The 27,558-nt window shown below is 44.9% G+C and overlaps 1 protein-coding gene across 2 annotated transcripts in view; it reads right to left on the bottom strand.

The window, feature by feature from the left end:
* SLC12A7 (solute carrier family 12 member 7) overlaps positions 1 to 27,558 on the bottom strand; it is a 550,671-nt gene that overhangs the window by 37,413 nt on the left and 485,700 nt on the right. For both annotated transcript variants that reach the window (XM_082257548.1, XM_082257549.1), the window contains exon 22: positions 16,512 to 16,687. In XM_082257548.1, coding sequence (XP_082113674.1) covers positions 16,512 to 16,687 — 176 coding nt within the window. The remainder of the gene's footprint in view (positions 1 to 16,511; positions 16,688 to 27,558) is intronic.

Here is a 27,558-nt window from a genome sequence, read left to right as displayed (position 1 = left end):
CTAATTAAGAGCCGTCATTACCAGATTAAGATCCCACAGCGTCACCGAAGGGCATCTAGGGACTCCCTGCACAAAGGCCTTTACCAGGGAATGAGGGGCCAAGGACGCTGGAAGAGGATAGTCAAGGCCAAAATCTGTCCCTTGAGGGTACTCAAGATTAAATGCTGATATAGACCTAACTGGAAAAAAAGACCAGGGCACATCCCAAAAAGTTTTGTCTAGAATGAAATTCTCTGCTCCAACACACGAAATAAACCTTCCAGGTATATTTTGCAAGAAGACTCAGTATAACTAAATATAATAAGCCTATCCCTCGGGACCTAAGCTTCAACAGCTAGGCCAGCAAAGCCTGCCACCGAGCAGAAACATAGATCAGAACTTGAAAAAAATGTTTTAAAATATTTTTTGGAAGTTTTGATTCATCCGCTGATCAGGTTCCCTAAACGATTAATATTCCATGGACTCCTCCCCAGCCCAACATCTGTTGTGAGAATCTCCCATGTCAGTGGAAGAAATTACTTTCCAGACTCCAACACCAGATTGGAAATCCACCATTGCAGGAAGAAGTAGGCTGATGGAGATGGAGTCGGTTTGTCCAAAGCAGACAGGATGCTGAGTTGAAGAGGTCTGAAGAGAAATTGGGCTTAAAGCGGAGTTCCGGCCACAAAAACATTTTTTAGCTAAAAATACCCCCCTAATCCTAAACTAACCCCAATTACACTAACACTAACCCCACATTACAGTACAGGACAGTAATTGAATAAAGATAAAATCTTACCTTTAAAATTGATTGTAGAGCGTAGCCATCTCCGGTGTGGGCATCTGAAGCCGCTGCGTCCCCCGCTGTGACCTTCTTCCTGGTTTCTGGCTCCCAGAATGCCGATCGCAATCTCGTGCATGTGCTGTAGATTGCGATCGGCAATTAGAGTAGCGGCCGGCCATTCCCATTGCATCCTGGGATTGATGACGCTCATCTCCCAGGAATCATGCAAAGGAGGAAGTGACGTTGGGGGCCGCGGCCACATAAGGAGGAAGAGGAAAGAAGGCAAGTTAATCTTCATTGAAAACAAGGTACCAGCTCAACTGCTTATGCATAGGATCATGCAGGCATAGTCTCACATGCCATTCTCTCTAGCTACCTGGGGATCTCTCTCACCTACCTTTTCTTTTTCTTTCTTCTTTTGGTTCAGTTCCTTCTGTTCTTCCCTTTTTTTCTCCCTTTCGGCATCTGCCGTTTCCATTTTCTTTCTTTTCTGTTATGGGGTTTGTTTATCCCTTTTTTCAGCACTACCTGACTTTTTCAACAACGAGGATTTTGTGATACCTTGTTTTTTCTACGAGGGGTCATGTTTTTCTCTATGTTCATTTATTTTCAAGGGATACCTTGTAGTTATTGTGCAGTGTTCAGGTGCCCTCTGGTGAACCCTGTTTATATAGGTACTTATTAGCATATGATTAAGTATGCAATGGCTGTGTGGGTGCTGTTACTTTCACCTGGCACCTTGATTGTCTCCTGTATACCCTGCTGCATGACTGTATTTCCTTTATGTTGTAATGCATGACCTTTACACTGAAAATTATTTTTTTATATGGTTGTTTTTCATGTATGTTTCTTTTTTTTTCAATTAAAAACCTTTTGGATTAATAAAAAAAAAAAACAAGGCAAGTGAAACAAAAAAAAAAATAGTAATTATCCAATTCTTTTTCAGGTTGTTTTACTCTAACTGATGCTGTAAAGTTAATTTTTAGGGTGGAACTCCGCTTTAAGGCAATGCCTCGAATTAGGTTACAATCAGTCCCAGTACTCTCATGCAAAGTTCACTGGACTAGAGTATTCCTGCTTGAGAGCGGAGAGACCTGATCTATTCCAATGGCAGAAAAACCCAGGCCTGGTATGTGTTAAGGACTAGCCTCAAGTATTTCAGGCAGTAAGTTGAAACCAGTGCAGAATTCTGAGGGTTGAGAATACACCCAAAATTCTGCTGAATTTGCACAGGCTGTTGTATGTTGGTATTCAAGGCCCAGACACAGTGATCCTTCAATAGCAGGTCATCCAGGAAGCCCACAGTGTGGACACTCTGAGAGCGAAGAAGATCCAACCAAAACAATGGCCAGGACTTTTGTGGAGACCTGGGGAGCAATACGGCAGAGCCACAAACTGAAAATGACAGTCGCCTACTGCAAAAGGTAAAATGTTTCTGGTACAAGGGAAAAATGGGAATGTGTAGGTAGGCATCCTTGATGTCCACCGACACCAGTAGATCTCCCTACTGCAGGGATGCACAAACTGATCTGGCTGATTCTGTTTGAAACTTCAAAGACTGAAGGAAAATGTTCAGGCACTTTAATTGAGGAAATTGGAAAAATAGCACAGAACCCATAAAAGGTTAACATGTTAGTACTGCTATCTTAAAGTATTGATGTTTATGTAAATAATCTGATTACAAGGCAAGAAGCTTCTACACCCAAGGAGCTCCACATTCCCCTTGGCTTGTAGTGCAATGTAACAAAGATGGAAACTAAAGCCCAATGCCACTGCTAAAAAGGTCTAGAAAACTTAATTCCAAAAAAGTCAGGGGGACAATCCAAAGTGGGCCAACAAACCAGCTGCTGATAAGACCTGTGTTGTAATGACACTGGAAGAAATAACAATAAACATCCAGCTCACTTCTATTCTAGTTACACTGCTTTCAATCAAGCCCTGATGAAGGGGGCATTTTTGGTGCCTTGAAAACCATTTGATACCCTTTGGAATGTCCTCCTTTATTGGAATAAAGTTGTATCCATTCAGGCACTTCAAGTTCAAGTTCAAGGTAGGATGAAAATCACTCTTGGCTTTCAGAACCGTGAACAGGTTGGAGGAAAAAACCCTGAAACCTTTCCCCTACAGGAACAATAACCCACGAAGTGAGCAACTGCTGAAGAACAGCATGCAGGTCCCCCAACATCTGCGGAGAAGGCAGTTTGGAATGCATGAAACGTGGAGGAAGGAGACAGTGGAGCTCCAACCTATACTCCCTGGATATGACATCACTGAATCAGATTGTTTTGATCCCAGGTGTCCAACAAAGCTGACAAACACCCCCCCACTTGAAGAAGTGGGGGCGCCTCATCCTTGGTAGGGGAGCTTGGAGTTGGGCTTATCTGGATTGGGAGTCCAGAGTTTGTGATAATAGGAGGTGCTGAGCTTACACTTAGAGGAAAAGGCATGGGATGTATGAAAGAAACTCCTAAAGCAGGAAGAGAAAGATTTTTTGGCACCTTAACTTTTTTTCTTGCTACGCAAAAGCATGCAAGTTCTAGATGCCTAAGAACAAAAGGATCTGTAGAACTAGAACCAGCCTTCTGGGACATTCATCTGACCTAGACCACAAGGACCTCACAAATCTCCACGGAATTGCACCACACTTTGTGATAGGTTCGGCAGCGGGGAGGGGAGGCCGAACTTTCGGGGACTTTGCCATGGGCCTCACAAATCTCCATGGAAGCAATCACAGGCTGTATGACAGGGCCAACAAATGGAAAAAAAATCCTTGAAGAGCAATGTAAATCTCTTGTCCACAGAGTCTTTAAAGCGGAGCTCCAGCCCCCCCACCAAAAAATCTAAAGTCAGCAGCTACAAATACTGTAGCTGCTGACTTTCAATATTAGGACACTTCCCTTTCTAGGAATCCTGCAATGTCGGCAACCAAGCCAATCTTTCAATCGGCTTTTGGGTGCTGCTGCCATTCCTTGTTAGGGAAAACGGCAGTGAAATCTTACGGCTTCACAGCTAGTTCGCTACTGCGCATGCATGAAGTGCACTGTGCTTGGTGAATGGTTTGGCAGCGGGGGTCAAACTTTCTGGGGACTTCGTCTTGGCGAAGTCACATGGAAGTGGGGACGGGTACCTGTCAAAAACAGGTACCCACTACCCCCCAAAAGCTGCCAGATGTGGCAGTGGAGGGGTGGGGGAGGAAGCATACAAGCGGAGCTGCCTCTTTTGGGTTGAGCTCCGCTTTAAAGACCAAAACTTCCTCAACCAGGACCATCAAGGACGTAAGTAAACATTAATTCACTTTTTAAAACAAAATAATAAATGCACATTTTTTTAGAGCCTGTAAAGCATTGCACCAGTGATCAGCAGATCGCTGGTGCCATGTAGATCTCCTGCAGATCTGTCAGTGTATCTGTGTGCCCGTACGGGCAAGCAGATACACTGATAGGAAAAATCAATGAACTACCACTGCGCTCCACAGAACCATGGCAGTTCATTGAGAACTACAAGCAGACAGCCGCAAAGGATGTTGGGGCTTTTAGTTTATTCACACAGAGCTGTGTAAATGAATGATGCGGCAGTGTGGGCGGAGTCCCGCACAGCCGCACTGATTTAAATAAGTGAAAGCTAGTAAGGGAAACTTCTTCCTGTACTGCTGTCACAGGGAGGGAAGGGGGGTGTTTCAGGCAGTGGATGCAGCATTGGGAACATGTTCGATGTTTCACTAAGACAAGGGTGGAACATGTAACATGAACTTATCCTTTAAAACTTCAACCACAGAGTGCAATAGGAAACGTTTTGGGTGGATTTCTAGCCTTTTTACAACCAATGCTGGTGAATTTTGGGTGGAATGACACCGGAGTCTGTTAAGAAAGAAATGAGAGAAGGTACCTAGCAGTGTTACACTACTATCAAGTCTATGCTTTTATCATATTTATTGTCGCTGCTTCATGGACTTTTACTGATATTTATTGTCGCTGCTTTATGGACTTTTATTGATATTAAGCAATTATAGAGACTTTTTACCCTATATATCCACATTAATATTTATTTGCACGAGCACTTTGTTGTATGGCACATGTTGAGCGCAATATACCTACCTTTTGAATATTGTCACAGCACTTTAGCTTTTTGTTTGCAGCTCACAGGGGGGGGGGGGGGGGGGGGAAGAAATTCCCCAAAGAATCTAATCTTATTGTGTTTTCTCACGTGGCTATTTAGCCCCATTATATATTTATTCCTTTTGCGCAGTTTCTTTGGTTTTCACCATTTTTTACATATTATAACGTCCCAATGGTATGCCTAGGGTATCGATCGTGAAACTGTGCCATTAACTGAAGCAGGTGTACAATCATATACAGTATCTCACAAAAGTGAGTACACCCCTCACATTTTTGTAAATATTTTATTATATCTTTTCATGTGACAACACTGAAGAAATTACACTTTGCTACAATGTAAAATAGTGAGTGTACAGCTTGTATAGCAGTGAATATTTGCTGTCCCCTTAAAATAACACACACCCATTAAGGTCTAAACCACTGGCAACAAAGGGAGTACACCCCTAAGTGAATGTCCAAATTGGGCCCAATTAGCCATTTTCCCTCCCCGGTGTCATGTGACCCGTTAATGTTATAATGTCTCAGGTGTGAATGGGAAACATTATGGTCACTGGAAGTTCAACATGGCACCTCATGGCAAAGAACTCTGAGGATCTGAAAAAAAGAATGGTTGCTCTACATAAAGATGGCCTAGGCTAAAGGAAGATTGCCAAGACTCTTGCTACGAAACTGATTAGTGCTCACTAATCAGTTTTGTAGCAAGCAGTGAAGGAAAACACAACCAACCACAAAATAGAGGGGCGGGAGCTGCGTCTGTCAGAGGACTCAGAAAATAATTTTACGGTAAGTTCTTACAAAAAGCTCAAGAGGCACTCAGAAAAGACGGAACCTGACCCTTCAATGAATAGGCCTGAACAATAGTCTGTCTGATCCACTTTGATATGGTTGCAGCAGACGCAGCCGAACCCTTACCAGATCCCTCAGGAAGAACAAACAGGGAATCAGACGTCCGAAAGGAGTCCGTGGTCAACAGGTAAACCCTGATCGCCCAAACCACATCCAGCGAATGCAAGGCAAATTCTTTAGGATGCTTGGGCTTCGCACAGAGCAAAGGCAAAACAATGTCTTCATTGAGGTGGAAGGCTGACACCACCTTAGGGAGAAAAGATTGGTTAGCTTGCAGAACAACCTTATCCCTATGAACGACCAGATAAGGCGAACGGCAAGACAGAGCCGCCAATTCAAGACACCCTTGCGAGCAGAGGTGATAGCCACCAGAAAGGCAACTTTCTGAGATAACAAAGGCAGAGAGATTTCTCTGATGTTTTCAAAGGGAGGTCGTTGCAGAACAGACAAAACCAAATTCAGATCCCACGGAGGCAAAGGGGACCTCCTCGGAGGAGCCAGGTGACGCACCCCTTGAATAAAGGTGCGAATCAAAGAGTTAGTCGCCAAGGGACGTTTAAAGTAATTGGCTAAGGCCGACACCAGACCTTCAATCGTGCCCAAAGCCAAACGTTGCTCCACTCCTTTCTGCAAGAAAGCCAAGACCCTCGCCACCAAAAGAATGAGGCGACTCACACCAGGCAATATACATCTTCCAAGTACGATGATAAATCTTCCTGGAAGTCGTCTTTCTAGCTCTCAGCAAGGTAGGAATCACAGAATCAGAGAGACCTCTGTCCCTCAACACCTGGCCTTCCACAGCCACGCCGTTAAAGCCAGCGACCGTAAAGCAGGATGGAGGTTTGGCCCTTGAGACAGCAGATCTTCTCTCAGAGGCAGCTGCCAGGGAGGTTCAACGACCATCTTTATAGCGCCCCCAGTGGGAGCAGGGAGGGCAGGACCTGTCCTGACAGAAATCTGTCCCAGGGACAAGTGGGCATTGCATCACTCACCATACCATGGACCAAGAGGCTCCGCTCCGAAACAGCTCGCCTCCCACCCTGAGTGGGGGTGCTGCCAGCCAGAAAGGGGTACGCTGCAACTTAGGGCATTCCAGGTCGATGCGTCCCGGTAAAGCGTCTGCTCACAGGCTCATCCCCACCTGTTGGGGCTCTGTTGTGGCGAGGCCTGGGCGGACCACAACCTGCTGTCGCTTGTAGTTCACTTGGAGGATCCCCCTGACACTAGCTAGAAATAGTGAGTAAAGAGAAATAAACAAAAACATTTTCACAAGAGTATAAAAACTGAGACCGGAGTGCCAGCAGGGAACCTGGGTCCTACTCCTAAACTAGGCAGCAAGAAACTGATTAGTGAGCACGGTGTGTCTGGGGTAATGTCATGAGGGACAGCCCCTATAGGGGTGTCAGGTGAAAAGTTTCTAAAAAGTTTCACTGCCTAGTCTACTCCTGTAGGTGGCGCATTACCCATTGGTGAGGAAACTATGGAGAGCTGCGTCTGTCAGAGGACGTAAGAGAAATTAAACACCTTTGCTGCTCTGGATGCCTTGTGAGTGTCAAAGGGAACCTGCGCCTCAGTCGCAGCTGCATCCTTCATCTTCAAGGTCTCACGCACAGATAAAATGATTTCCTTCACCAGCGCCTTTTCGTGCGTGATTGCAGATGTGGAGAAATTATCCTCACTATCAGAGGATTTCGGGCGTGTGGTTGACAGCAGAGTGACCCACGTCCATGGCGGCTGAATCAGATTCAGGATCTGAGGAGACAGAAGAGGCAGGGGGCGCTTTTTTCTAGCCCATCGCCCAAAGATCACCTCCAGCTGGGACACAAAGGACTCGGGACCGTCAGTGCATCGATATATGGTTGAGACCCAGGGGCCCCGCAGCCTCAGAGAGGGGATCAGGTGGGAAAATGTGCTCTAAAGACTCCATGAGTCACCAGGGGGACCCCACAAAAAGTGTAGAACACTGCAAGGGACACAACCCCCACCACGCTGGTAGCACCACCTGGTCGCCAGGCACAAGCACCAATCGATCCTCAGCAGAGAGGGAGAGAACCCCACCAGACTCCCACACCTGCAGCCATCAGGATAACCTGCACTCTATGTGCGGCGATCAGGAAGTGAAGGGATCCAGGAGTCAGCACCAGGGGATGAGGAGGAGCTCCCACTGCCGAAACCGCTGCCCACAGGGCTCCACTGTCATGGCCGTCGCTTTTTTCAATGGCAAACCACCGCAAAATGGCCACCAGACTACACAAACATGGCCTCCGTGTATAGAAACACACAGGCTACAAAAAAATGGCAGCCCTGCGTGGCACTACGAGGCTTACAGGGACCCAGAAGGGAACCCAGGCAGGACGGGGGGCTCTGGCAGGAGCCCCCACCAGGTAAGCTCGCCCCGCAGAGTCGAACATCTGGTCGCTGGTGGCGCACCCCCCGGCCCTCATCACAAGCTTAGTGCCCTGTCCCCACCCCAGGAGGTGGATCAGACCACCCAAACAGCCCCAACATATGTGGAGGGGGAGTAGGATGAGGGACAGGTGACAAGGGGGGTGCCTGATGGGAAGGAGGGGAATCCGGGGGTCTGACCATCTCAAGGAGGTCCACCCCAAAACCCTCCAGGGGGAGAGGGGGGATAGCTACTCACTATACCAAGAACCAGACGGGCACTGTTCCAGACAGAACCCCTCTCCAACGAAATGGGGGGGGGGGGGGTCTGTCGGCCAGGAAGAATGCTGTGACTCGCGCCGAGACCCGGTTGTATGCGACCTTGCAAGGCATTTAACTCACAGGCCAGCCCCGTCCAGTGGGGCTATGTTGCGGCCAACCCAGCGCGGAGCTGAGGTCTGCTCAGTAGATTGTTTTAAGACTTGAAATGCGTTCCTGTCCTAAATGCACAAAATATAAGTGACAGAGGGATGGTGATGGGGGGGGGGGGGATCAGGCAGTGGGATGGTGGTGGAAGAATGATATTAGGCAAAGGGATTGTGGTGGGGGGGGGGTTGGGATCAGGCAGAGAGATGGTGGTGGGGGGATGGAATCAGGCAGAGGGTTGGTGGTGAAGGAATGGGATCAGGCAGAGGGATGGTGGTGAAGAAATGGGAACAGGCAGAGGGATGGTGGTGAAGGAATGGGAACAGGCAGAGGGATGGTGGTAAAGGAATGGGAACAGGCAGAGGGATGGTGGTGGAGAGATGGAATCAGGCAGAGGGATGTTGGTGGAGAGATGGGATCAGGCAGAGGGATGGTGGTGGAGAGATGGCATCAGGCAGAAGGATGTTGGTGGAGAGATGGGATCAGGCAGAGGGATGGGATAAGTGACATTGGCACACACTTGCTCTCAGTGTCAGTTGATCCCCCCTTCTCCATGCTTAGTGTGTCCCTGCCTTTTTTTCCCCTTCTGGTGCCTCCAGTGATGCTTCTGATGAAGTGGGTTCTCCTCGAGCTCCTCCCCTTCACTCTACTGGCTATCAGCTGACTTTCTGCTTCAGTGTCAATCTGGAAGGGGGCTTTATTCACCAGGCAGGCTCTGCCTCTGTTTCTCCAGGAGAGGCAGAGCACCACGCTGATGGCCGGATGATGTCATCGGCGATCGAATCGGCCGACTCTCAGCATCGATGCAGAATTGCGAATATCTGAATCATAATGTATCGATTATATTCAACACCCCTACAAAATTGTGAAGTGAAAGGAAAATGATGAATGGTTATCAAAATTTTGTACAAATATCTGCAAAGTGTGGCGTGCATTTGTATTCAGACCCCTTTACTCTGATACCCCTTACTAAAATCTAGTGGAACTAATTGCCTTCAAAAGTCATCTAATTAGTAAATAGAGTCCACCTGTGTGTAATGTATTCTCAGTAGAAATACAGCTGTTCTGTGAAGCCCTCACAGGTTTGTTAGAGAAACTTAGTGAACAAATAGCATCATGAAGGCCAAGGAACACACCAGACAGGTCAGGGATAAAGTTGTGAAGAAGTTTAAAGTAGGGTTGGGCTATATAAAAAAATATCCCAAGCTTTAAACATCTCACAGGCACTGTTCAACCCATCACCCGATACTGGAAGGCATATAGCACAACTGCAAACCTACCAAGACATGGCCGTCCACCAAAACTGACAGGCCAGGGTAACTCTGGAGGAGCTGCAGTGATCTATAGCTCAGGTGGGAGAATGTGTCCACAGGACAACTGTTAGTTGTGTACTCCACAAATCTGGCATTTATGGAAGAGTGGCAAGAAGAAAGCCATAGTTGAAAGAAAGCCTGGAAGAGTGGCAAGAAGAAAGCCATTGTTGAAAGAAAGCCTGGAAAAGTGGCAAGAAGCCATTGTTGGAAAAAAAAAAGCCATAAAGTAGTCCCGATTGCAGTTTGTGAGAAGCCATGTGGGGGGACACAGCAAACATGTGGAAGAAGGTGCGCTGGTCAGATGAGACCAAAATTGAATTTTGGCGTAAAAGCAAAAGGCTGTGTGGTGAAAAACTAACACTGCACATCACCTTGAACACACCACCGTGATACATGGTGGTGGCAGCGTCATGTTGTGGGAATGCTTTTCTTCCACAGGGACAGGGAAGCTGGTCAGAGTTGATGGGAAGATGGATGGAGCAAAATACAGGGAAATCTTAGAAGAAAACCTGTTAGAGACTGCAAAAGACTTGAGACTGGGATGGAGGTTCACCTTGCAGCAGGACAACAACCATAAACATGCAGCCAGAGCTACAATGGAATGGTTCAGATAAAAGCATATTCATGTGTTAGAAGGGCCCAGCCAAAGTCCAGACCTAAATCCAATTGCAAGACTTTAAATTGTGATTGAAAGATGCTCTCCATCCAATCTGACAGAGCATCAGCTATTTTGCAAAGAATGGGCAAAAATTTGACTCTTCTAGATCTGCAAAGCTGGTAGAGACATACCCAAAAAGACGCAGCTGTAATTGCAGCGAAAGGTGGTTCTGCAAAGTATTTACTCAGGGGGCTGAATACAAATGCACACCACACTTCAGATATTTGTGAAATAAACTGAAAACCATTTATCCTTTCTCCTTCAACTTTACATATAGGTGCCACTTTGTGATGGTTTATTACATAAATCCCAATAAAATAAATTTACGTTTTTGGTTGAAACATGACAAAATGTGGAAAATGTCAAGGGGTATGAATACTTTTTAAAGGCACTGTAATTTCAACACAGACCCTCCCTGGATCAGGATGTCACTCCAAACTAGATGAAAGAGCCAGGGGGAAACTGGTCAGGGAGGATACCAAGAGGCTTACAGCAACTCTGAAGCAGTTTATGACAAAGAGTGGTTGAGAGTATGTGACAAATTCACCACAAATGAGGTTTGCATGGAAGGGTTGCAAGAAAAGCCACATGCAGTCATGACTGAGCTTTGCCAAAACACACATTGAAGATTCTGAGGCCACATGGAAGAATTGTCAGATACGACTAAAATTTAATTATTTTAACTCAACACTAAACAATATATCTGGCGGAAATCCAATACAGCTTAGCATCCAAATAACACCATTCCTATAGTAAAGCATGGAGGTGGTAATAGCCTGTTTGTGTGTTTCTCTGCAGCAGGGGCTGGAGCACTTGTCAGCATAGAAGGAAAAATGGATGGGGCAATATATCTTCAAATTCTTGAGGAAAATCTGCGGTCCTTTGCCAGAAAGTTGTCAATGGGAAGGTGGTTTACCTTTCAACATGGCAATGACCCAAAACACACAGCAACAATAACCACAGAGTGGTTGAAGGAGAAAAAGTTGAATGCCCCTGCATCGTCTTGTCAGAGCCCAGACTTAAACCCCATTGAAAATCTGTGGAATGAGTTGTAGACTGCAGTCCACAAACAACCACCATCAAATTTAACTGAACTTGAGCAGTTCTGCAAAGAATAATGGGCAAACATTGCAAGGTTTAGATGTGCAAAGTTAGTAGAGACATATCCAAACAGACTAAAGGCTGTAATTAAAGCAAAAGGTGGTTCAAGTACTGAGACAAGAGAGTGATCCTTTTTCTAACTCAGTGATTCGGTTTTTAAATTTATTTATAGTAAATACAGCTGGAAAAAACAAAAACTGTGATTGTCTTCATTTCAGGCTGCAACGCAACAAAATGTGATTGTTTTAAAGATGGGAGGGGGTGATTCTTTTCTATACCCACTGTACATATTTACAGTATACAATTTACCAACTTTTATTCACAATTTGTTTCATGTCTGCAGAGTAATTGGTCATCTGAAGTCTGATGAAGGAAACTATCATGAAAGTAGGAGAGTAGAAGGACAACTGGTACTGCAGGCTGACTTGCTTGACTAGTTTCAGGCCTGGCTGGCCTCAGCTCTGTTCTGGCTGTTTGCTTTGAATTCTGGCTTGACTGGCTGGATTGAGTTCTGGCCAGTGTAAGTAAAGTGTAGCACAATGTCCAGGGGTCAGTAGTACATAGGGCTGTGTACAGGAGTCAGTATATGTGGGACAGTGTACAGATGTCAGTAGGATATACTGCAGTTTACACAGGTCAGTAGTATGTAGGGCAGTGTACAGGGGTCAGTATTATGTAGAGCAGTGTGCAGAGGTCAGTAGTATGTACATCAGTGTACAGAAAATGATAGGATGTAGGGCAGTGTATAGAGGTCAGTAGTACAGTGACTTGAAAAAAGTATAAATACCGATTTAAATTTTCCACATTTTGCAATGCTACAACCAAAAACGTAAATGTATTTTATTGGGATTTTATGTGATGGACCAACACAAAGTGGCACAAAACTGTGAAGTGAAAGGAAAATGATAAATGATTTTCACGTTTTACAAATAAATATCTGAAAGGTGTGGCATGCATTTGTATTCAATACTTTGTAGAACCCCCTTTCACTGCAATTACAGCTGCAAAACGTTTTGGGTAGGTCTCCACCAGCTTTGCACATCTAGAGAGTGAAACTTTTGCCCAATTCTTCTTTGCAAAATAGCTCAAGCTGTCAGATTGGATGAAGAGCATCTGTCAACAGCAATTTTAAAGTCTTGCCACAGATTTTCAATTGGATTTAGGTCTGGACTTTGCCATTCTAACACATGAATATGCCTTGATCTAAACCATCCTATTGTAGCTCTGGCTGTAGGTTTAGGGTTGTTGTCCTGCTAGAAGGTTAACCTCCGCCCCAGTCCTAAGTCTTTTGCAAACTCTAGCAGGTTTTCTTCTAAGATTGCCCTGTATTTGGCTCCATCCATCTTCCCATCAACTCTGACCAGCTTCCCTGTCCCTGCAAAAGACGGTGTGTTCAGGGTGTTATTTTTCCACCACACATAGCATTTTGCTTTTCAGCCAAAAGTTTAATTTTGGTCTCATCTGAGCAGAGCACCTTCTTCCACATGTCTGCTGTGTCCCCCACATGACTTTTTACAAACTGCAAACGGGACTTTATGGCTTTCTTTCAACAATGGCTTTCTTCTTGCTGCTCTTCCATAAAGGCCAGATTTGTGGAGTGCACGACTAATAGTTGTCCTGTGGACACATTCTCCCACCAGAGCTGTGGATCTCTGCAGCTCCTCCAGAGTTACCATGGGCCCCTTAATGCGCTCCTTGCCCAGCCTGTCAGTTTAGGTGAACGAACAATGTCCTGGTGGGTTTTCAGTTGTGCCAAACTCTTTCCATTTTCGGATGATGGATTAAACAGTGCTCCGTGAGATGTTCAAAGCTTGGGATACATTTTTTTTAACCTAACTCTGTTTTAATTTTCTCCAGAACTTTATCCCTGACCTGCCTGGTGTGTTTATTGGCCTTCTTGATGCGGTTTGTTCACTAAGGTTCTCTAACAAATCTCTGAGGGCTTCACAGTACAGCTGTTTGTATACTGAGATCAAATTACACACAGGGGGATTCTATTTAGTAATTAGGTGACGTCTAAAGGCAATTGGTTCCAGGAGGTATTAGAGTAAAGGGGGCTGAATACAAATGCACGCCACACTTTTCAGATATTTGTAAAAAAAAATTGAAAACCATTTATCATTTTATTTTCACTTCTCAATTATGTGCCACTTTGTGTTGGTCAATGACATAAAATCGCAATAAAATACATTTATGATTTTGGTTGTAGCATGACAAAATGTGGAAAATTTCAAGGGGTATAAATACTTTTTCAAGGTACTGTAAGTAGGGCAGTTTCCAGAAGCCAGTAGTATCTAGGGCAGTGTACAGAGTCATATGTACAGTGGGTATAGAAAAGTATTACCCCGCTTTAAAATTATTATATTTTGTTGCTTTGCAGCCTGAAGTGAAGACAGGCACATTTTTTGTTTTATCCAGCTGTACTTACTGCAACTTATAACATCCGTGAAAGATAGAACACCGACATGTCAGAAAAGAAAATTAAAAAAAAGTTCAAAAACATAATCACCGAGTTGAAAAAAAGATCACCCCCCTTGTGTCAGTATTTTGTTGGACCACCTTTTGCTTTAATTACAGCCTTAAATCTGTTGAGATATGTCTCTACTAACTTTGCATATCTAGAATTTGCTATTTGCCCACTCTTCTTTGGAGAACTGCTCAAGTTCAGTTAAACTTGATGGTGGATATTTGTGGACTGCAGTCTTCAAGCCATTCCACAGATTTTCAATTGGGTTGAAGTCTGGTCACTGATGAGGCCATGCAAAGACAGTCACCTTTTTTTCCTTCAACTACTGTGTGGTCATTTATCCTATGTAATTTGGGTTATTGTCATGTTGGAAGGTAACTCTTCCTTCCACTGACATTTTTCTGGCAGAGGGCAGCAGATTTTCCTTAAGAATTTGACGGTATTTTGCCCCATCCATTTTCCTTCTATCCTGGCAAGTGCTCCAGTCCCTGCTGCAAAGAAATTCCCCCATAACAGGATATTACTACCTCCATGCTTTACTGTAGGAATGGTATTTTTTAGATGGTGAGCTGTATTGGATTTCCAACAGACATATTATTTGGTGTTGAGGCCAAGTTAAATGTTTGTCTTCTCTGACCATAACCCCCTTTTCCATGTGGCCTCTTCAAGGTGGGTTTTGGCAAAGATCAAATGGTAATTGCATTTTGCCTTTGAGGAGTGGCTTTTTTTTTTTGCAACCCTCCTATACAAGTCACATTTGTAGAGAATTTCTGATATTGTTGTCATATTGGTTGTTGACCACTTTGTCATAAATTCCTGCAAATGCTTCACAGCTGCTGTAGGCCTCATGGTAGCCTCTCTGACTAGTTTCCTCCTGGCTCTTTCATCCACTTTGGAGCAACGTCCTGATCCATCGCATGATTTGTGCCTGTCCAAAACGTTATCCCAGAGATCTTTTGACAGTGTCTTGCCACCCATAGTTGATTGTTTGCTTCAGTTTTACTACCAGGGACTGAAATACTCCAGTAAAGTTCTTTTTATGCTGAACTAATCAAAATGATCACAGCTGAGTACAGTTTAAAGTCAAGTGGCGTTGTGTGCCATTGAGAAGGTGATTAGCTACACCTGAATGAGTTAATAAGTCATTTTAAGAGTGGGGTGATCCTTTTTCCAACTCAGTGACTGTTTTTTATTTTTTTCTGACATGTTGGTGTTATAGGTTTCACTTGGATGTTATATGTTCCACAAAGTAAATACAGCAGGATAAAACAAAAAAGGTGTCGGTCTTCATTTCAGGCTGTAAAGTAACAAAATGTGATTTTAAAAAGGGGGGTGATGCTTTCCTATACCCACTATATGTGGATCAGTGTACGGGGGTCATCAATATGTAGAACAATATACAGAGGTTATTAGTATGTAGGGTAGAGTACAGGGGTCATTCGTATGCAGAGCAGTGTACAGAGGTCAGTAGCTTGTAGGCGAGTGTACAGGAGTTGGTAGTTTATAGGGTAAGTACAGGGGGTCATGAGTATGTAGGGCAGTGTACAGGTGTCAGGAGTTTGTAGGGCGGATTTTAGGGATCAGCAGGGCAGATGACAGTGGGTTAGCAGGGCAGTGTACAGGGGTCAACAGGGCGGAGGACAGAGGTCAGGAGGGCAATGTACAGGGGTCAGCAGGGTGAAGGTCAGTACGGTAGTGTACAGGTGTCAGCAAGGTGGAGGGCAGTAGCACAGTGAGAAGTAGAAGGAGGAATGAGCACCAAAGAGATTAAAAGAAAAAGAAAAAAAAAAGTCATTAATGCAGCCAGTTTCAACATTAACCTTGAATAAAGTGCAAATAGGGTCCTTAGTTAATGGGTCATCTGCAGTTATAGAATGATTAATCCCCAGGAATACTCACGGACCAGCTGAAGAGGTATGGCTGTGTGACCACTGTCACTGCAGGTGGAGTGCAATATCCACAAATGCATTTACGGTCACTCGCTGTGTCTGAGTGCAGGCTGCCAGCAGAGACCAATCTGGAAACAGCTAGTAAACCATGAAAACAATAGTCAGTCAGATCTTGATAGAAGTGTTAGTAGAAAGAGATAAAAATTCTGGTGAAAAAATAGTTGGAAATTCCTCAGCAAGGGGAGAGGGCATCCATCACCTAAGTACACTAGCAAGAAAACTGGAGTCTTGGAGTGAGCGGGGTTATGTGAGCACACTTAGGGGGCAGACTCAGCAAAGCTTTTGTCACTGTCCAATCACCTGTAGATAGTGGCATATAACCCATGAACCTATAGTGTATGATAAAGATAATTTGATTCTGAAAATGGAATAACCGAAAACAAATGGTTTATGACCATCATTATTCATGTCACTGAAAGTATTAAGACTTTACCTAAATGTATCTTAAAATACATTTTTTATAAAATAGTATTTTCATAATTACTTACGGTTTCATATTAAATAGGTCCCTATAGCCTGCTGCATTAAGGTCTTTAATTTTATGTTTTTCAGCAATAAGTTTTTCTTTAGTCCATGTCATTTGAACTTTTTCTGGTGTAGCAGCACTTGATTTGTCCACCACTGCCGAATGGGATGCTGTATTTCTGTCATGGATAAGCTGTGCCTAAACAAAGGTACAAGAAGAATACATAAACATGTAGAAACGAATGAGCATTCCTCAAACCTCCAAAAATTCTTTAACATATAATATGGTTTGATAGCCCAATTACATGAGAAAAGATACAAGCCTTCTTCCCAAATAAGAAAAAGCCTCTGGGCTGAGTAGCTTCCCAACTAAACCTTATAAAGAATATTCAGATGTACTTGTCCCTTCAGTTATTGAAGTTGTAGAACAATTCTTGGGGGATCAGGAAGGAATTTTTCCCCTGCTGCAGCAAATTAGATCATGCTTTATTGTGGTTTTTGTTGCCTTCCTCTGGATCAACTGAGAGTATAGGATTGTATTTTTAGGATTATGTATGTATGTGTATGTATATATGTGTGTGTGTGTGTGTATGTACGGTGGGGGAGTAAAAAATTATTTGATCCCCTGCTGATTTTGTAACTTTGCCCACTGAACAAGAAATGATTAGCCTATAATTTCAGGTAGGTTTATTTTAACAGTGAGAGACAGAATAACAACAAAAATATCCCAAAAAAAAGCATTTAAAAAAAGTTATAAATTGATTTGCATTTTAATGAGCGAAATAAGTATTTGATCCCCTATCAATCAGCAAGATTTCTGGCTTCCAGGTGTCTTCTATACATGTAACGAGCTAAGATTAGGAACACTCTCTTAAAGGGAGTGCTCCTAATCTCAGCTGGTTACCTGTATATAAAAAAAAACACCTGTCCACAGAGGCAATCAATGAATCAGATTCCAATCTCTCCACCTTGGGCAAGACCAAAGAGCTGTCCAAGGATGTCAGGGGCAAGATTGTAGACCTACACAAGGTTGGAATGGGCTACAAACCATCGCCAGGAGACTTGGTGAGAGGGTGACAACGGTTGGTGCCATTATTCGCAAATAGAAGAAACACAAAATAACTGTCAATCTCCCTCGGTCTGGGGCTCCATGCAAGATTTCACCTCATGGAGTTTCAACAATCATGAGAACAGAACAACACGGGAGAATCTTGTCAATGATCTCAAGGCAGCTGGGACCATAGTCACCAAGAAAACAATTGGTAACACACTACGTCGTGAAGGACTGAAATCCTGCAGCACCCCTAAGGTCCCCCTGCTCAAGAAAGCACATTTACAGGCTCATTTGAAATTTGCTAATGAACATCTGAATGATTCAGAGAACTGGATGAAAGTATTGCGGTCGAGACCAAATTCAAGCTCTTTTGCAACAACTCAACTCGCCGTGTTTGGAGGAGGAGGATTGCTGCCTATGACCCCAAGAACACCATCCCCACTGTAAAACATGGAGGTGGAAACATTATATTTTGGGGGTGTTTTTCTGCTAAGGGGACAGGAAAACTTCACTGCATCAAAGGGACGATGGACGGCGCCATGTACTGTCAAATCTTGAATGAGAACCTCCTTCCCTCAGCCAGGGCATTGACAGTGGGTCATGGATATGAATTCCAGTATGACAATGACCCAAAACACAAGGCCAAGGTAACAAAGGAGTGGCTCAAGAATAAGCACATTAAGGTCCTGGAGTGACGTAGCCAGTCTCCAGACCTTAATCCCATATAAAATATGTGGACGGAGCTGAAGGTTCGAGTTTCCAAACGTCAGCCTCGAAACCTTAATGACTTGGAGAGGATCTGCAAAGAGGAGTGGGACAAAATCCCTCCTTAGATGTGTGCAAACCTGGTGGCCAACTACAAGAAATGTCTGACCTCTGATTGCCAAGAAGGGTTTTGCCTCCAAGTACTAAGTCATGTTTTGCAAAGGGGTCAAATACTTAATTCACTCATTAAAATGCAAATCAATTTATAACTTTTTTGAAATGCGTTATTCTGGATTTTTTTGTTGTTACTCTCTTTCACTGTAAAAATAAACCTACCATTAAAATTAAAGACTGATCATTTCTTTGTCAGTGGGCAAACATACAAAATCAGCAGGGGATCAAATACTTTTTTCCCTCACTGTATACAGTGCATCCGGAAAGTATTCCTGTCGCTGAAAAACATCCCCACAGCATGATGCTGCCACCACCATGCTTCACTGTAGGGATGGCATTGGCCAGGTGATAAGTGGTGGCTGGTTTCCTCCATGACGCTTGCCATTCAGGCCAAAGAGTTTAACCTTTGTTTCATGAGACCAGAAAATTTTGTTTCTCATGGTCTCAGAGTCCTTCAGGTGCCTTATGTCAAACTCCAGACCGGCTGTCATGTGCCTTTTATGGAGGAGTTCGGCTGCTGTCTGCCCACTCCACCATACAGGCCTGATTGATAGAGTGCTGCACACATGGTTGTTCTTCTGGAAGGTTCCCCTCTCTCCACAGAGAAATGCTGGAGCTCTGTCAGAGTGACCATGGGGTTCTTGATCATCTCAGACTAAAACCCTTCTCCCCCGATCGCCCAGTTTGGCCTGGGCAGCCTGCTGTAGGAAGAGTCCTGGTGGTTCCAAACGTCATCCACTGTGCTCATTGGGACCTTCAATGCTGCAGAAATTTTTCTGTACTCTTCCCCAGATCGGTGCCTCGATACAATCTTGTCTTGGAGGTCTATAGATAATTCCTTGGACTTCATGGCTTGGTTTGTGCTCTGACATGCACTGGTAACTGTGGGACCTTATATAGACAGGTGTGTGCCTTTCCAAACCATGTCCAATCAACTAAATTTACCACAGGTGGACTCCAATCAAGTTGTAGAAACATCTCAGTGATGATCAGTAGAAACAGGATGCACCTGAGCTAAATTTTGTTTTGAGTGTCATGGCAAAGGCTGTAAATACTTATGTACATGTGATTTTTTTCATTTTTTAATAAATTTGCAAAAGATTTCAAACAAACTTCTTTCACATTATTACGAGGATTATCTGTAGAATTTTGAGGAAAATAATGAATTTATTCCATTTTGGAATAAGGCTGAAACACAACAAAATGTGGAAAAAGTGAAGTGCTGTGAATACTTTCCGCGTGCACTGTGTATATATATAAAATTATTTTTTTCCTTCTGTTTGTTGAACCAAGATGGACTTATGTCTTTTTTCAGCCAGGATAACTATGCTACTATGCAATTCTCTGGACACGCTTTCTTTATCCATGGGAAATTTTATGATAAGATACACAAAACTGACAAGGATTCCTCTTCGGTTGTTCACACATGTGTTAACAATGAAGAACGAAGCAGTGCACATTAACACGCCTATAAAGATAATGACGGGTTTTTCCACACGCTTTTGTTGTGTTTTTGAAGCGTTGATCGAGCATCAAGAAAGCCTTTTAAACACTCATGAAAGTATTTTTCCAGGGGGAAGTGCTTAATAGAGAGGTGACGTAGAGGAAATGATCTGCTTTGAGGTCTGTTTAGGTTATGGTGTGATAACAGGACCTTTTGTGAATTCTCAGCAATAGATACAGTATCTCACAAAAGTGAGTACACCCCTCACATTTTTGTAAATATTTTATTACTGTATATCTTTTCATGTGACAACACTAAAGAAATTACACTTTACTACAATGTAAAGTAGTGAGCGTATAAAACTTTTATAACAGTGTAAATTTGCAGTCCCCTCTAAATAATTAATGTCTAAACTGCTGGCAACAAAAGTGAGTACACCCCTAAGTTAAAATGTCCAAATTGGGCCCAAAGTGTCAATATTTTGTGTTGCCACCAATATTTTCCAGCACTGCCTTAACCCTCTTGGGCATGGAGGTCACCAGAGCTTCACAGGTGCCACTGGAGCCCTCTTTCAGGATGACATCACAGAGCTGGAGGATGTTAGAGACCTTGCGCTCATCCACCTTCCGTTTGAGGATACACCACAAATGCTCAATAGGCTTTAGGTGTGGAGACATGCTAGGCCAGTCCATCACCTTTACCTTCAGCTTCGTTAGCATGGCAGTGGTCATCTTGGAGGTGTGTTTGGGGTTGTTATCAGGTTGGAATACTGAGGCAAAAGGTAGCAGAAGCCTATCCCTAAAGATCTGGAACATATCTATCCCATACATCTTCCACCGAGCACCATGCACTAACTTGACAAGCTCCCGATAATTATCATTGCATCATATCAGAGTATACTTCATATAACCAGTACCATGTTTTATTTGGCTTTGTTCCGTATTTTTTGAATGAGGCCTTACATGAGCAGGAGCTTATTAGGTTTAGTAAAGCCAAGGGCCTCAAGACCCTCTAAAAGACCAAGACTCTCTGGATATGGGCAAACATAATGCAGGTCGTGGATGGAAAGCGGTCTTCAACAACGTATATAGGAACAAACCTGGGGCCTATTAGCTGCTGCAATTGCGCTGCTATACAATAGACCCAACGGTTAGGAAGGGTAAGCCCCCCCATCCTTAGGCCGTTGTAATTTTTCCAGTTTGATTCTCGGTGTGCGCTTTCCCCATAGCAGAGTTCTAAAAATTCACTATTCCTAATGTTTTTAAAGGAACAGCAGCAGGGGAGTTGTGTAATGGGTAAAGCAGCTGGGCCATCAGTATAATTTTGATAAGGTTTATTTTACCAGCCACTGACAATGGCAATTTATTTCAGGTTTTTATTTTATCTCGGAACTTGTTCAGTTGGGGGGAAATATTCAGTGAGCCGTACTCTAAGGGGGAAGAAGTCACATAATTCCCTAATAGGTACGGGACAAGCGGGAGCAATTGGTTGCATGTGATCAACGTCGAGTAGAACCAGTGCTGATCTGGTCCAGTTAATAGTCAGTCCGGAGTATTGACCAAATTCAAAGACTGATAATATGACCGCTTACAGTGACAGGGTCGTATCCCCTAGCATTAATAACATGTCAGCTGCATACAGCATGATATTTTTTTTTTTGTGGATTTCACCTTAGCGATTATTAGAGGGCTGGTTTGTATAAGGGCAGCTAACTGTTCAATGGCAAGTGCAAAGAGCAGCGGAGATAGGGGGCAGCCCTGTCTAGTGCCTCTGCCAAAAGCAAATTAAGGTGAGACCCTATCTAATACTCTTATAGATGAAGTTGGTGCGCTGTAAAGAAGGCGTACCTAGGATATGAACCGTGTACCGAAGCTGAATTTGGTCAGGACCAGCCAGAGATAGTTCCCTTTAACACTGTCAAAAGCTTTGTGAGCATCTAGTGATAATAACGCTCTGTTACCCATGTTATCTGTGGAGGTCTGTATATTAACCACTTGCCGACCGCCGCAAGTAGATATACTGCGGCGGTCAGCCCCGGCCGGCCAGGCAAAGTGACGTATATATACGTCACTAGCCTGTCACCGGTTTGTGAGCCAATAGCGGGCGAGCGCGTGCACGCCCCGACTCGTTCACTGAAGAGTCAGTGCGTGTGACCGGCGGACCCGATGTCCGCCGGTCACACTGCGATCGTCGGTAGAGAGGGAGAAAGTCAGGCGGCCTATGTAAACAAGCCGCCTGTCATTCTCCCCTGTGTAAAAATGGAGATCAGACGGTTCTACTATGTAGAACCGTTGATCTCTGTTTTTACAATAGTAGACATGTCCCATCACAGTTAGAAACACGCCCCTAGGACACACTTAACCCCTCCCTCTCCAATACAGTTAACCCCTTCACTGCCAGTGTCATTTTTACAGTAAAAGTGCATATGTATAGCACTGATTACTGCAGTAATGTCACTGGTAACCCCGAAAGTGTCAAAAATGTCAGTCAGGGGTCGATCTGTCCGCCGCAATGTCGCAGTCCCGCAAAAAAAAAAAATCGCAGATCGCTGCCATTACTCGTTAAAAAAAAAAAACACCAAAAAATCTTTCCCTTTGTTAGTAAACGCGATAACTTTTGCGCAAACCAATCAAAATACGCTTTTTGCGATTTTTTTTACCAAACATATGTAGCATAAAACAAATTGGCCGAAAATGTTAAAAAATTTTGATTTTTACATTTTTTTTGGGAATTTCATATAAAAAAAATGTGAAAAATATTGTTACAGTGGGTACGGAAAGTATTCAGACCCCCTTAAATTTTTCACAGCCATTTGCTAAAATCATTTAAGTTCATTCTTCTTCCTCATGAATGTACACATAGCACCCCATACTGACAGAAAAACACAGAATTGTTGACATTGTTGCAGATTTATTAAAAAAGAAAAACTGAAATATCACATGGTCCTAAGTATTCAGACCCTTTGCTGTGACACTCATATTTAACTCAGGTGCTTTCCATTTCTTCTGATCATCCTTGAGGTGGTTCTACACCTTCATTTGAGTCCAGCTGTGTTTGATTATACTGATTGGACTTGATTAGGAAAGCCACACACCTGTCTATATAAGACCTTCCAGATCACAATGCATGTCAGAGCAAATGAGAATCATGAGGTCAAAGGAACTGCCTGAAGAGCTCAGAGACATAATTGTGACAAGGCACAGATCTGGCCAAGGTTACAAAAAGATTTCTGCTGCACTTAAGGTTCCTAAGAGCACAGTGGCCTCCATAATCCTCAAATGGAAGACGTTTGGGACGACCAGAACCCTTCCTAGAGCTGGCCGTCCGGCCAAACTGAGCTATCGGGGGAGAAGAGCCTTGGTGAGAGGGGTAAAGAAGAACCCAAAGATCACTGTGGCTGAGCTCCAGAGATGCAGTCAGGAGATGGGAGAAAGTTGTAGAAAGTCAACCATCACTGCAGCCCTCCACCAGTCGGGGCTTTATGGCAGAGTGGCCCGACGGAAGCCTCTCCTCAGTGTAAGACACATGAAAGCCCTCATGGAGTTTGCTAAAAAACACCTGAAGGACTCCAAGATGGTGAGAAATAAGATTCTCTGGTCTGATGAGACCAAAATAAAACTTTTTGACCTTAATTCTAAGCGGTATGTGTGGAGAAAACCAGGCACTGCTCATCACCTGTCCAATACAGTCCCAACAGTGAAGCATGGTGGTGGCAGCATCATGCTGTGGGGGTGTTTTTCAGCTGCAGGGACAGGACGACTGGTTGCAATCGAGGGAAAGATGAATGCAGCCAAGTACAGGGATATCCTGGGCAAAAACCTTCTCCAGAGTGCTCTGGACCTCAGACTGGGCCGAAGGTTTACCTTCCAACAAGACAATGACCCTAAGCACACAGCTAACATAACGAAGGAGTGGCTTCACAACAACTCCGTGACTGTTCTTGAATGGCCCAGCCAGAGCCCTGACTTAAACCCAATTGAGCATCTCTGGAGAGACCTAAAAATGGCTGTCCACCAACGTTTACCATCCAACCTGACAGAACTGGAGAGGATCTGCAAGGAGGAATGGCAGAGGATCCCCAAATCCAGGTGTGAAAGACTTGTTGCATCTTTCCCAAAAAGACTCCTGGCTGTATTAGATCAAAAGGGGGCTTCTACTAAATACTGAGCAAAGGGTCTGAATACTTTGGACCATGTGATATTTCAGTTTTTCTTTTTTAATAAATCTGCAACAATGTCAACAATTCTGTGTTTTTCTGTCAGTATGGGGTGCTATGTGTACATTCATGAGGAAGAAGAATGAACTTAAAGATTTTAGCAAATGGCTGCAATATAACAGAGTGAAAAATTTAAGGGGGTCTGAATACTTTCCGTACCCACTGTATTTTTGCAAAATTTACGCTTTTTTTGTTTATAGCGCATGATCAAAAAATCGCACAGGTGATCAAATACCACCAAAAGAAAGCTCCGTTTGTGGAAAAAAAGGACGTCAAATTAGTTTAGGTACAGCGTCGTACGACCGCGCAATTGTCTGTTAAAGTCACGCAGTAAAAAAAAAAAAAAAAAACGCAAAAAACCCCCTGGTCAGGAAGGGGGTAAAATCTTCCGGGGCTTAAGTGGTTAAAAAAAGACTTTGCAGATTAACCACTGTCGACTTTGGGGGCATAAATCCCACCTGGGCCTGATGCACATCCGACAGTATGACCTCATTCAGTCTAAGAGCTAGGACTTTTGCCAAGAGCTTTACATCGCTCTGGAGTAAGGATATCAGCCTATAAGAACCTGGATCCAAAGGGGTCTTTACCTGAATTTAAAAGAAGAACTATCAGGGCTCATGAAATGGACTCTGGAAGGCGGTTTACGTTCAACGAGGCTGTGATGGATCTTAGATACCCCCGGTGGGCACAGCCACCAGACCTGTGTCTCCTGTCCTCCAAACGCACCCACAGCCTGCCGATTAGCCATACCCAGCCCGTAACCCCTCAATCATGAGACAATCCACACAGGTGTTGAGGGTTAAACATGCAGAGCTTAAAAACTGTTTATTAAATTCCAAGACGTACAGTTTTACACACAGTTAGGGACAATCCCCTTAGCCTTGCCAAAGGGGGGAAGGGGACAAGGAACAACCAATGGGAACTGAACATTTGTACATTGAAACAGGCTACAGATAACCTAATGAGATTATGGTAAACAGGCAGTCCCTCAATACACACCCCCTGCGGAGAGATGTCTCCCGTCCAGACCATTGTCTATGTGTCATGAATCAACACAATTACACACAGCAACAAGAGGGGGGGGGGATGGGGAAACAAGGGCTGTAGCATTACATTACATTAACTCAATGCCAGCATGTCCCCAGGTCTCCAGTATCTTCTGGCCCATGGTCTGTTGGTAGGAGGCACGCACACAGTCCCTTCCAAAACACATAGTGACAGTGGGTTCTGTCACATTTCTCCCCTTTTAAAAACTGACTAACCAGGTTCCTGACCCTCAACTGGTCTGGACCTGCGTTAGTCACAAACTTCCACCCCAGGCAACCAGGAAAAGTAAAAGTACGACTCTGGCGCTGGGGAGCAAAACCGCACATAGGGTCTCCCATGAATAAAATCAGCTGCTGCAGAGTGGGAACAGCTGTCTGCACTCCTCTGATCCGGGGCTGGGTTGCAGATATTGGGGGGGGGGAGCTGAATAATCCTCTGCCCTGATGCCAGCGCTTCAGCTGGTAGGGAATGTAGGCTGGAAGGGCTATGCATTTGGGGAGAAAAAAGTACTTGCTTTTCTCCTGGTGTAGTTACCAGCCGCTGAGAAGGTATCTTGCAGGGACGGTCTCCCGGATTCTTCATCTCTTGTTCTGATGCTGGGCAGAGACCATCAGCGCTCTGTCCTGTAGCCAGCGCTTCTGCTGGGGGGACATATGCAAAAGTTGGGTACAACTGCTGGAGAGGGGGGAGGATTTTCTCCCCTGCCCGTAGCCAACGCTTCTGCTGGGGGGAATAAACACTGGGGTAGTGTCCAAGTGCTGGGGAAACAGCTCACGGAGGTCATCCCTCGGACTCCCTGGATCTAACTCTGAGGGTGGGCAGAGGCCAGCGGCATTCTGCTGGGGGGATGAACATTGGGGTAGTGTCCAATTGCTGGGGAGGGAGAATTGCTTCCTCTACTCCCGGTGGGGATATCTGCTGTTGGGGCAACAGCTCACACAGATCCTCTCTCAGACTCTCCGGATCCCACTCTTTTTCTGATGCTGGGCAGATGCCAGGGGCACTCTGCCCTGTAGCCAGCGCTTCTGCTGGGGCACCAGATGAGATACTCTGGACTTGCTGCTGATCACCATTTCCCAGCCTTCAAGTGCCGGTCTCAACTCCCCTTTCTGAGACCTTCATGCTATTAGCTTGTCTCGCTGCCTGGGGGACCTCCGGTGCGTTCCGGCATTCTAGCGCTCACAGTGCCCTCTGTATCATCGCTGCTTATTCCATTGCGGTTAGGACGGGAAAACGCAGGGGCACCCCTGGCCCCATTTGCTTCTCATCTTTGTGACTGTCTGCTATTTCTCCTGGACAGTCCCAGGCAACAGGAGCCATGCCAGGCTGCTGATCAGCGTCAAACAGCTGCTTGTAGGCAATCTCGAGCTCCCATTCCTGCTCAACCAGGAACTCAAATTCCTCAAGGTCACACGCCTCTTCGGGGAGGTCCAGCACCTCATCTCGGAAGTCCAGGATGTTTTCCAGCTGCCACTCATCGCTCCCAAAGACTGGGTCTCCGTACATTTTCTGATGGAGCAGCCCCACGCCTCCATAGCCAACGCTTTCTGTCGGGCTGCCATCTGCTGTACCTGGCCACAGTTGAGCCACGAACCACCAGAGGGCCCTGTAGCTGGCGTCCAGTCTCATTTCCTCCTGGACCAATCTTCCGAGCTCCGTCTTCCATTCATCTCGCGGTCGTTCCCTTAGGAACACCTCTCGCGCACGGTACTGCGTCCAGTACATCTCTGTGGAGGAGGGAAGGATCTTCCCCTGATGGCGCAGCTCGTGGCTTAGCGCCTCATGCAAGAGTTGCTGGCGGATCACATCCTCCCAGCCGAGCATGGAGTGCTCTGTCGCTGGTCCCCGATGTTGCTCCCGCATGCCTTGCAGCCTCCTCCTGAACTCAGCTCTCATGCTGGCTCGTCCCCGTATCACTCCTCGGCAGCTGCTTAGATCTTGAATCCTGGTGGTGGTTTGGATGTCCTGGACTGCAGGAGACATCCCACCGCTGCCACCACTGTGACGGATCTTAGATACCCTCGGTGGGCACATCCACCAGACCTGTGTCTCCTGTCCTCCAAACGCACCCACAGCCTGCGATTAGCCATATCCAGCCCGTAATCCCTCAATCACGAGACAATCCACACAGGTGTTGAGGGTTAAACATGCAGAGCTTGACATACAGTTTTACACACAGTTAGGGAAACTCCCCTTAGCCTTGCCAAAGGGGGGAAGGGGACAAGGAACAACCAATGGGAACTGAACATTTGTACATTGAAACAGGCTACAGATAACCTAATGAGATTATGGTAAACAGGCAGTCCCTCAATACACACCCCCTGCGGAGAGATGTCTCCAGTCCAGACCATCGTCTATGTGTCATGAATCAACACAATTAGACACAACAGCAAGAGGGGGGGGGGGGATGGGGAAAGAAGGGCTGTAGCA

Source organism: Pelophylax lessonae, assembly GCF_965119305.1.
Source record: "Pelophylax lessonae genome assembly, chromosome: 5".
Lineage (NCBI taxonomy): Eukaryota > Metazoa > Chordata > Amphibia > Anura > Ranidae > Pelophylax > Pelophylax lessonae.
Note: the sequence above shows the minus strand (reverse complement) of the source record. Positions and strands in the feature narration are given on the sequence as shown.